Raw genomic sequence first — 12,061 nt, forward strand, 5'->3', positions numbered from 1 at the left:
AACCTTAGGGATCTCATATTAGAGACTGGTCAAAGCCAGGGTCTGGACCCAGGCAGACCTAGGTTACCAGCTTACTAACTGTGTCAACAATGGTTTTCTGGGAGATTTCACAGAAGAAAAGTACTGAGAACATTTGAAAATTATTACCATGACATACAAAGGAGAGAAATCTTAAGTTATCTAAGTAAAGAGAGTCTGGCTATACCTTTTTTCAATTCTGTATTTTTCAAAAAGAAATGGGCAAAAGAAAAGAAAGCTACTTAAGATAGGAACTGGATGGAGTTGATTGTGGAGTTTAGTTCTGGAGCTTTCTCCTCCTCTGCTGTCCTGAGGCTACTTCTAAGGCTTCTCTGACCCCTTGTCTCTCTGATAGGTTGTATGAAGAAAACATTGCAACTCTTCCATATGTAGACTTTGCTTCTCTGAAAACATCTCTGAAGTCTCATTCTTGAAAGTAAAGTAAGAAGGAAAACAGTCAAAGGGTGTCAAAAAGTCTTCTATTTGGGCAGGCAAAGCAAGACTCTTAAGTTAACGAACTGGTCCTGGAATGCAAGCACGAGGCACGGACACAGTTTTAGGGATACATTCCTCTGAACGACCCTTGAACCAAACCCAGCCTACTTTGGAAGCTCAAGATCACCTTCGTTTGGGATTGTTACCACCCATCTCTAAGTCCTTGGGACTTCTTTCTCTTTTTCTAAGCTCGCTAATTCAGAGAGATAAAACTCACTCCACAGAGAGGCCGCAAAGCTTTGGGTGGGTAAAGAAGTGCAGCTTGGGGGACGCTTGGGTGGCTCAGTAAATTAAGCGTCTGCCTTCGGCTCAGGTCATGATTCCAGGGTCTTCGGATCGAGCCCCCCATCGGGCTCCTTGCTCAGCGGGGAGTCTGCTTCTCCCTCTGCCTGCTGCTCCCCCTGCTTGTGCTCTCTCTCTGACAAATAAATAAATAAAAATCTTTAAAAAAAAAAAAAGTGCAGCTTTGAAGCAGGTGGACCAAGTTCCACTTTTATCTAAGACCTTTGATAACCTGGCGCAGGTTTACATCAGGGCTTTTCTTTCCTCATGTGGGCAGTGCCAGGCACAAAGTAGGTAATTACACATTCTTCTCTTTTTTTTCCCTACCAGCATAGATATTTCTAGTAACTCCAGAATGACCGCTTGATAATGCAGGGTCAGGCAAAAGGTAGCTAACAGGAGAAAGATTTCACAGCTCCCGATGAGTCTTTGGATGAGTAATTGGCTTGTTGCTGGGAAAACTCAATGCAAATTGAAGCAGTCAGTTTGGGAAGTGGTGGTGAAGTTCAATGCCAAAAAAAAGTTTTTAGCTGCTTTTTGGTGGCTGCTGGAATAAAGAGAGAAAATTTACAAGTCATAAGAAAAACAAAACATGATACCAACACAGTTTCTTTGTAGCATTTTGTAAAGCCTAGAAATTGAGGTTCTGGGAGGTTAAATTCTAGTAACTTCATTTTTAGATTTTAAGATCTAGGATTGTGTGGAATTGTTAAAACATGGATTCAGCTTTCATAGGGGGAAGTGGCATCCAGTAGGATGTAATACCTTTCAACCTTAGGAAATCTATGACAAACAAAATATTACCCAAAACATGTAATATGCAAACTCAGGAACCCCTCTCACTTCACAGCTTCCCTCCCTGCTCTTTAATTACCGAGTAATGTGTACATTCACATTCAGATCATCCTGCAATACCAAAGTATACAGTAGAGTTGGTGTAGCATGCAAGGTGCCCGCCCAAAAGTGGGAAGGGAAGGGGGGCAGAAGAAAACATCCATTTAGATGGTCCAAGTGGCCTGGGTTCCACCCTGCAGCTGAGATGGGAGATGTGCTCCTACTATTCCCTCTTTGGGGTGGGGTGGGGTTGTGCACTAGTATTTAGACCTCATTTAGTTATGTGTTTAACGAACATGTTTATAGCTCTTACTGTTTTAAGCATACTTCTAAGCACTTTACAAATATCAGCTAATTTAATTCATTTAACCATCATAACAATGCAAAGAGCCAGATAAAGTCATCTCCATTTTTCAGAAGGATACTGAGGGACAGAAAGGTTTGGCAACTTGCCCAAGATCATACAGTTAATGATTGATGGACCTAGGATTTGAGGTCAGGGAGCCAACTCTACAGTCCTTACTCCAAAATATCTTGTAAATTGTAGTGTCTTCCTTAGGAATTCTTAAGAGAAAATTTCTGTATAGGATCTTGCACCTTATAAGTGGACTTTAGAACCTAACTGCCAGGCTGGTGGATATGTGGATTTGCTTTCGTATGGATGTGTCTGTGTTAACTATGTATATGTGCATTTTTTCAGTCAATAATGATTGATGGTCAAGAATGCCTAAATTATACAAATCTCTCTTTTTAATTCACCCTAGTCTCAGAATATGTCAGCTTGACCCAATTTAATGAACTCTTCCCTATTGATGGGCATCTAGATTGTCTCTCTGTATAATACAAATAACATTCATGTGAACGTCCTTGCTCCCTATTCAAGTGTATCTCAAGAACAAAACCTCTAAAACTCCTTACCATAAAACAAATAAACTAAACCTGACAACCATGTGAAGTGATGGATGTGTTAACTAACTTTATTGTGGTCATCACTTCACAATACACAGTATATGAAATCATTACGTCATGTACCTACGCTTCCACAAAGTCATGTGTCAGTTATATCTCTATAAAGCTGGAGGGGAAAAAAAAGGACAAACCCATCCCCAGAAGTAGAATTCCGAGTGGACAGTTGCTTCTTTGTTGAGCACATGGATAATTGTAAGGCATTATTGGATCTGACCACAGGCAGCAGGAGTGATGAATGAAGACTCATACTTAGTCTTTTCTCCAAAATCTTTTTTTCTTTTTTTAAAGGATTTTGGTATTCTAAGGCCCTTACATGAGGATAAGCCACCCAGTGGATATTTGTTGCAGTGACCAACAGACATTTTTGGAAAGAAAACTTACCCACCTCCCATTTCCTGGATGTGTGGGTGGATGTCCCTTTGTGAGCAAATGGTTGCCCAGCTGTTTGTGTCTCTTCAGACCATGTAGTTGAGCTCATGTAATGAATATCCCAGGGCTGTATTTGCATGTCAAACCCCCGGTTATTATCATAATTAAATGAGAATCTCCACATATGAAATGTGCCTTCATTTACTGCTTAAAAAAAAAAAAAATGGAATATATTGCCATCGGACTTGAATGTCCATAGGACTTGATGTCACATCTCTCATAAGCATTCGTGCCGGGGCATTGGCCTCCCGTGACGAGCTCGGTTACTTCCTCTTCCCTTCATGAAAGCGCTGTCACCCGCCCTGCACTCTCGCTCTTCCTGCCAGGAAACCTGCTCTAACAAATCTGGTGCGCACCATGTTACCCGACCTCCGTTCTCCTCTTGTCCTGGGCTCAGCTTTTCTGCTTTCATTTGTTTAAACTCATTATCGTCTTTTTTTGGTGAAAGCATGTCAAGTCCTTTTGAGAAAGAAGCAGGCCACAGAAATAATCCCTTCATTCAGCATCGTTAGTATGTAGATAAAGCACGAGTTTCAAAATAGCCATCGTATGGCAAAATGGTGGAGCTCGGACTTCCGGCTAAAGCCGTGTGTGAGGCCCAGCGCCGGCATTCCCCACCGCTGTGGCTTGGGAACTGGTCACACGACTTCTGTAGGCCTCAGTGTACTCCTCTGTAGAGTGGGGTTAGTAATACCTATGTCATAGGGTTTATTCAAGCAGTAAACAAGATGCTTAGAAAATGATAAATGTTTAATTAAAAAATACTAAGGTGCGAGTCATTGTGCAGTGTAGCTCATATCATTTGCAAACATGTAACCACTTTCTCAGTTTTTGTGGGGGGTACGTTGTATCTTCGACCTTTCTGGTACCTTCCCACAGCAGAAGGCATTTGCAAGACCTGGTCTGAGTTCATCCCCATGTCACTACAAGGAGCTCTCTGAGCTTTCTTGCTGGACCGTGAGGAACTGTCGGGCCCCAACCCAGGGCTCCCTGCTGGGTGGGCAGTCAGCAGAGGCCGGCTCAGCCTGAGCGACCAAGGACGGTATCTCCACGTGGAGCAGTGTTGTAATTGTTTCCATCTACGGCCCATGCATTGGTTCTCAGTGATCCATGGTGATGGGGGAGAGGAAAATACGAAATAAGCATAAAGAAATGATAATCCGTGGACTGTCACCACCCCTCACACATCCACCTGCTTTCTATTTCCATCCTTTGTCTTCCTTCCCAGGGCCACTGCCCATGGACAGTCGCCATTGTCTCTTTGTCCAGACCTCTTAGAGGTCTGGGTCCCAGATGTCCCCATCCAGCTCTCGTCTCCCTCTTCCCTCCTACAGAGTTCTCTCTGGGAGGGAGTGGTCTCATCATATCGTTTCCCTGGGTAAAAAACTTCCCATGGCTTCCTGCTGAAATAAAGTCTGCACTCCTTGGCATGATACAGAAATAACACCCCTCAAAGTACTTTTCTAACCTCATCCCCTGTGTGCATGCACACACACAGTTTCTAACATTTTGAACAACTTTATGAGAGAAAGTAGTATAATATAAATATCCCCTTATTTTCTCCCCACTCCAACTTTTTATTTTGAAAATAACAAAGCCACAGGAAAAAAAAAATGAAAGAACGTCCTCACCTGGATTCACTGATTTTTTAATGTTATGCCACATTTGTCTCCCACTCCCTTCTCTTTTTCATCTTGCCCAAAGTGTTGTAACTCCCAGACACCATGAGACTCCATTCGTGCACACGTGTGTATGCATCTCCTAAGATATGGACATTCTTCTGCATAACCACGGTGCTATCATCATGTCACCTATGAAGCCCAGCAATTCCCTAATACCATGTTCAAATATATTCAAGATTTCCCCAATTATCCCAACCCGTGTCCTCCTCTACCCCCAACCCCCTCCATCCAGGATTCATTCAAAGTTCACCCATTGTGTTTCTTTCGTTTCTTAATATGGAATAGTTCTGTCCTCACCTCTCTACCCCGCCCCCTGTACTTTTCAAAGTATCCAGATTGGTTACACATTATGGATTTGTCTGATCATTTTGTTCCTCTAACCTCTGTGTTTCCTATAAACTAGAAGTTAGTTCTAGAGGTTTCTGTATCTTTTAAAACAACTGAGGTGGGTTTCACCTCCTTTCCTTTTTCTTGTCCACCTTTTGCAAGGGGCGTCAGGATGAACATGTGGGAAGGTGGAGTGCAGCAACCGGAGCTGGTCCATCCATTCATTCTTGCAGCACATATCCCCTGAGCACCTGCTCTGCGCAGGCCCTGTGTAGCTGCTGGGAATACTGCCCTGAAGAAACAGGCTGGGGGCCTCCCTGTCTGCCTCAGTTCTGCCGGGGGCTGACCACGAGTTCACCAATATGTAATGGGATGTCGGTCACAATTAGAAAAAGAAGAGTGTAAAGCCTGAGGAATGGGTAGAGGGGCGATTTTTTTAGTAGGCTCGTTAGTGAAGACCAGTCTGGGCAGGTAACATTGTGTTTAGATCTGGAGAGGGTGGGAGAGAGAGACAGAGATGCAGAGACAGAGAGACACTGAAAGGGAAAGAGGGAGAAAGAGACAGGCAGGGACACAGAGAGAGACAGGCAGGAAGAGACAGACAGAGAGACGGAGACAGAGAGATAGAGAGCGTGTGCTGGAGCGAGGCAGCTTGGCCAGTCTGCGGGAGTGCTGGCAGCCCAGAGGCTCAGTGGGGGGTGCGGTCAGTGCGAGGGGAAAGCAGGGTGTTGCAAAGGGCAAAGGGCAGCGGTGGTCAGGTGGACCCTCCGGGGCCTCCTCTTGGAGCTGCCTGTGTGCTCAGTGGTGGGCTCCACCTTCCCTTCTTGAACAGCACCATCTTAATGGATGATCAGTGAGATACAGCTTTTTTGGGAGGGGGTGGGGGTTGAGACTGGTGAGAAAAGAGCTTGACTGTTTACTTACAGATCAACTTTAAAACCTGTCTCACTTATTTACAGATCAACTTAAAAACCCTTCTCCATTGCAGATACTTTAGCATATTTAAAAAAAAAAAAGGGCTGTTTTGAATCAAAGAAGTACTTGCTTCCCCTTTATTTTGGGAACTGCTGCTTGCTAGTTTCGGAAAGAGGTGTGACTGTACTTTAGAGGCTTCAGATCTCCATGATGAGATGATAAACAAATTGAAGGTTGCAGGCCCCCTGGAATCCTGCAGGACAAGGTGCGGAGATGAGCTGGCCTGTAGATGACAGTTTGACAATTTGGAGATCTTGAGGTTTCTTAGAACAGTTCCTCCCCCGGGAGTTATTTCCTGTTTCCCACCACCTCCTCCCCAGACTGGGAATCCTCTCTCCCTCCTCTGGAGATCTAGGCAGTGGTCTTCCAATGGCAGTGCTTCCGAGTTCCACAGATTACCGCCCCCCCCGCCCCGGGGCAGGGGAGGGGTGGACGCCCTGCCTCCACTGGGCCTGAGGGAATTTCCTGGAATGCATCCAGAGAATCTGTTCTGTTGTGGGTGATGATCCTGGTGTCCCTTCCGCTTTGGGAGCCACTGCCCTATGGGACCTTCTAATGGAGCTCATAACAGATTTATTGTTTTTAATGTATGGATTTAACTGTGAGCTGTGCTGTAAGGCAAGATTCGTATCTGATTTCAGTTTTTAAATTCGATCCTTCAGTCCCCAGAGTGCTTGGTGCGGTGCTCTATACATCCTACTATGAACCAGAGGAATTAATAGAGGAGTTTAGCTTTCAGAAGCATGGTTGTGTCGTTCTGCACTGGTCAGGCTCGAGCCCCTTCTGTCCACGGCTCTTCCTCCGAATATTATGCACAGTCACAGTGTGCTGATGCCTTCGTTGCTGCCCCTACCTCCACCATCTCTCCTGCTTTCCACACTCACGTAGCTTCCTGGGAAGCCCACCGGAGCTGATCATCTGGATGTTCCTCCAGGCATTGTCTCTCCCGTTGGCATCTCCTCCTTTACTTCTGGTCTTGGTGAAGGGCCACCACCGTTTTCCCAGGCCCCAAGCCACATCCAGTTGGAGCCAGGTTCTGCACCATCTAGCTCTTAATCATGCTTGCCTTGGAAGCCTCAAGCCCCCTCACTTGACCTTGCCCATTGTGTCCTCGTGAAATGACAAAGTAAGAAAAACAGCTCCCCAGCATGGCACCCACGGTGCGCCTCTGTTTCCATCCCAACTCCTGGCCTTCCCTACTTGCTCCTTGGCTAAAGGGTTTCTCATCATAGAACTAGTTCCCCGAAGGGATCAGCTTGAATCTGTTCCCTGAAGGAGTGAGATGAACCAGTTCCCCAAAGGGATGTGATGAACTAGTTGCCTGAAGGGGCCATGTTATCTCGGGATGGTATTTTGCATATGAAGTTCCTTCTTCCTGGAATCCCTTTACTGACTCTGCCACATGACTAACATCCCTCCCATTTTGACTCAGAGCATTTCCTTTGGGGCGTTTCCACTTGCCTGAGTTAGGTGCCCTTTCCTAGGTCCTGTCATCCTCTGTCATTGACTCGCCACACTGTACTGTAGTTTTAATTCACAAATCTCTGCCACAAGAATAGGAGCATCTTTAGGGCAGGAATGATGTCTTCTGATATAAAATTGGTGCTCAATAAATAGTTGTTGAATGAATGAATGAACAAGCAAATGGGTATGTGGACAGTATTCACATTTGAGTTTGTTAAGCTATCTATAATAAAAAATAAAAATGTATTCTTTTTATTCTTTGTGAATGGAGATATTTTGGTAGCTTGAAGCCAGTTCTAAAATGGTAAAACAATGTCATTGCTTTTGTATTCCCACAGGAAATATGGGATGTATAAAATCAAAAAGGAAAGACAATCTGAATGACGATGGAATAGATTTGAAGACTCAACCAGTACGTAATACTGACCGAACTATTTATGTGAGAGATCCAACGTCCAATAAACAGCAAAGGCCAGTAAGTAGATAGTCTCAGGGGAGAATTCCCACAGCAGGATCAAAGCATGGCTGCGTAATTTAAACGCCAAATCTGTAACATGTGCGTGCAAAAAAATCACATCCATTACTTGGGCCTCAAATAAGTTTTGATTTCCTTTATAACTTAATCCTTTAAAGAGTTTGTAAACATTTTAGAGATAAACAGACCACTTATTGTACAATAAAGGGCCTTTGATCACCTACTCACGTGTAAAGAAAATCATCTTTCATATCACTGGTGCAAAGACCCACCCTTTATATATAAAGATCAATCTGTCTGTCTATCTGAACTTGGGTGACTTAGGATAGGTAGTGAGATTAGCACAGTGGTCTGGAGGCAAAAAAGAAATTCTGGATTCAAGTCAGAAGCTAAAATAAGTGCTAATATGCCCTTTGGCGTATCATATTTTATCCCCTATCTTGTCATTCTTCAGTTAACTCCAGACAGTACAGATTCTGAAGTTGTCATGACCTATTACAGAGAATTAAAGGATTAAAAAAATACACAGCTAATTCTGCCCCCTAACCTTGGACAGATATCTGTACCAGAAATTTTACATGAGTGCTGTGCTATTCGATGCAGTTGGGAAATGCTTGGCAAAGGAAGACCTAATACTCTATCCAATTTCATGGAGAAGAGGACCAGAGCTTTGGATAGTTGCTATGTTAAATGTACTTTACTTCAGATATTTTATCCTTTCCATCTATTTTATTATATATATATATATATATAATCAAATTAGTATATATAGTATATATATATATATATAAGTATATGTATAGTATATAAATAGTATATTATTAAATTATATATGTATAGTATATTATCAAATTAGCCCCAATGCCTTTATTAAGAATTTTCATAGTGTCTCTAGTCTGATATGTTTTAAATATAAGGCCTTGGCATTATGGAGTGTGTTCTTGTTACCAAGCCTTCTTCCAGCTCTTTCCCCACAGCTCCCCATTATCCTGTAGGTTTGACGGATGTCAAAGTCTCATGCCATTGCTGAAATTGAGAAGTTACTGTTGGCCTTCTTAAAAAGTGGAGATGAAGAGTGAATATATTATTGCTGTCAGTTATTGTACATGATGTTTCTAGATAGATAAATTAATGTTACAGTTGTATAGAGAGAAACTCAAAATGTATAAGACTATATAGCTTTCATAATTTAGTGATAATAAATAATATAAATATAATATTTAAAAACATTACATAAACCAGTATAAGTAGAGAACTATATTACATACACATGATTAATAGGAAAGAAAATGATTGAAAGAACTGGAGTCACAGATAGTTGCCTCCTTATAGACTTCAAGAGATCTGGCTTTTCCTGATATTATGTGCTATAGGCACTTTACGTGCTTTGAAGCCAAGTTTTCTTTTGAAATGATGAACGAAGATGCCCTTGATTCAGAAAAACAAAGGCAAATCGTATAAATGTACCATTTTCCCTCCTCCTAAGATTGAAAGAGGTTAACCATGGGGTTGGAAGGCAGAAGTAGTAAACAGGTTTGCAATATGGCAGCTCCCTCCTGGATTCTGTCTCTTAGTCTGTGCCTTCTCTGGCTACAGCTGCCCATTGTTTCCTGAGCCCGCTAGCATGGCCTTATCCCATGGCCATAGATAACACTCCCAGCTGTGGCCAGATGTGCCAAAAATGCACGCCCTGGCTCTGTGACAGGAGCTCCGAAAAGCCGGTGAGGTGAAATTGATGGAATTCAGCAACACCCCGAAGAAAAGACATTTTAAGGAAAGAGTTACGACAGATGAGTTGCCTATACGTGTTTTGGTCTTCTAGAAAGTCTGTTAAAACATTTGTAAATTAAGGACTCTTTGGTATTTGAAATCGGCTTGCTGCTTTCAAAGTGATTTAACTAGTTTCTCATCTTCTAATTATTTCCTCTAAATCATTTGTAATTGATCATGCATCCTAATTATGCAAATCCCCATGATTAAAAAAATCAGTCTAGAGCTTCTTAAAGTAAGTATTCAAGGATAGCACCCCTGATTTTCTGATACCAGGACACAGAGTAATGCCCCCTCCTCCACTGCCCCAACCTCATAATTGGGGATTTTATGGGCTAACTGTCATCATCAGAAATTTAAATTAAAAAAAAAAAAGAAATTTAAATTTCAGTGCAAACTGTTTTGGTCCCATTCCATTAAGTCACTGAATCAAAGGGAAAAGTTGCATGATTTGTGGATATAGGCCTTGGACAGTACTTTCCTGAAAAGGGGCCCACGAGGTCTTATCATCCTCCCCATGGTCACTGAGAGAAAAAGGAATTTGGTTTAAAAGGTCATTGAGGTGACCTTCTGTCCCACAGACCCTTCCTGCCAATTCACCTCCCAGCTGAAGTAACTGGGGATGCCATCTGTCCCCATGACAGGAGCAGGGTCAGCCTTAGGAAACCTGGATCCGTTAGGACCTGTTCTCAGCCTCTAGTGACAGAGCCCGGACTCTGTTTGCTAAACAAGTCTGGGAAACACGGAGATCAGCAGTCCTGGCCGAAATGGCAATCCCACCAAGCCAGGCCGTTTCCGTCTTCTTCTCTGCAGTCCCTAGTGTCTGGTTTCCATGCTGAGACTCCAGCCTTCACCTGTTCACTTCCTGCCACCACCGGCAAATGACTGCTCTTAGAAGGGAGAGCCGTTCCGCTGAGCTGTGTAGGATGGGACCCAGCTCTGCAAAATGTTTTCTCTGTTCTCTTCTTTCCGGCTTCCTAAATGAGCCATTCTAAACCTCATTTGCTACTGTGACAAAAATGACATAACATACAACATGCATGTGAGTAAGAAAAGCTAAACGTAAAAATCCTTTTCCTAACCAATATTCTCTCCTAGGTTCCAGAATCTCAGCTTTTACCAGGACAGAGGTTTCAAACTAAAGGTATGTTTCCATAGCAACATGGTGGTTTTCCTTTCTTTACTGTTAGAGATGCATTAAGGGAGTCAGCTTGGGTGTTTTTATTTATATTTTCATTGTCAAAAAAATACATGGAATATAAAATTTATCATTGTAGCCATTTTTACGTGTCTAGTTGAGTAGCTTTAAGTACATTCACATTATTGGGCAGCCAGCACCACCATCCATCTCCAGAACTTCTCCATCTCCCCAAACTGAAACTTGGTCCAAGTTTAACACTAACTCCCCATTCCCCCACTCCCCTCAGCCCCTGCCAACCACCATTCCACTTTCTGTCTCAATGAATTTGGCCACTCTAGGTACCTCAAATAAGTGGACTCATAAAGTGTTTGTCCTTTCGTGTCTGGCTTATTTCACTCCTTCCAATGTCTTCAGGGTTCATCCGTGTTGTAGCTCGTGTCAGAATGTTCTTCCATTTTAAGGTTGAATAACGTCACGTTGTATGTACACACCACATTTTGTTTATCCATTCATTTGCCACCGAACATTCGGACTGTTCCTTCCTTTTAGCTCTTGCGAATAATGCTGCTCTGAACATGGCTGTATCCTTTCTGAAGTATAGGGCTGGAATTAATTATAGCTGTAGGTCTCTATGACTGGGGATAACATCAGCTGTATCCAGTGTGGATAATACGTTGCTTACCGCAGACCATGTGGGCTCTGAGCCCCACTAGGCAGGAAACACATGTCATTATCCATCTTTTGTGCCTGATAAAGACTTGTTAAAACGTTTCCATTGATGGATTCTTGAACGTCTCCCCTTTCGTCCTTCATTTTTAGATCCGGAGGAGCAAGGAGACATCGTGGTAGCCTTGTACCCCTATGATGGCATCCACCCGGATGACTTGTCTTTCAAGAAAGGAGAGAAGATGAAAGTCCTGGAGGAGTAAGTATGCCCACGCACCCTTCACTCGGGCCAGAGTCCTGGCCCCTTCGTTCTGCTCCCAGCAGCACAGCAACGAGCAGCCTCCCAGCCTCCTTGCTGCTAGCAGGGCTTTGGGAGTGCAAGGAGTGAGGCCAAAGGAATCTTCCTCTTATGTTCTCCAGGTTTCCCTTTGAATGCAGACACCAGTTTCTTTCTTTATACATCTGTGCCACCTTAAGAAGCTTGTGTCTGTGTGGAGTTTGCATGTTATTTTAATGCCCATGTTTACTTAGTTA

General features: G+C 43.2%; 1 protein-coding gene across 2 annotated transcripts in view; it reads left to right on the forward strand.

Moving 5' to 3' along the window:
• The window catches only part of LYN (LYN proto-oncogene, Src family tyrosine kinase), an 82,794-nt gene that overhangs the window by 14,131 nt on the left and 56,602 nt on the right, over positions 1–12,061 (forward strand). The window contains exons 2-4 of one of the 2 annotated variants that reach the window (XM_021688587.1): positions 7,814–7,950; positions 10,819–10,864; positions 11,681–11,786. In XM_021688587.1, the coding sequence (XP_021544262.1) occupies positions 7,819–7,950; positions 10,819–10,864; positions 11,681–11,786 (284 nt within the window). In that variant the 5' untranslated portion in view covers positions 7,814–7,818. The remainder of the gene's footprint in view (positions 1–7,813; positions 7,951–10,818; positions 10,865–11,680; positions 11,787–12,061) is intronic. The other variant, XM_044914632.1, reaches the window with a different exon arrangement.

The sequence above is a fragment of the Neomonachus schauinslandi genome, chromosome 4 (assembly GCF_002201575.2).
Source record: "Neomonachus schauinslandi chromosome 4, ASM220157v2, whole genome shotgun sequence".
Classification (NCBI taxonomy): Eukaryota; Metazoa; Chordata; class Mammalia; order Carnivora; family Phocidae; genus Neomonachus; species Neomonachus schauinslandi.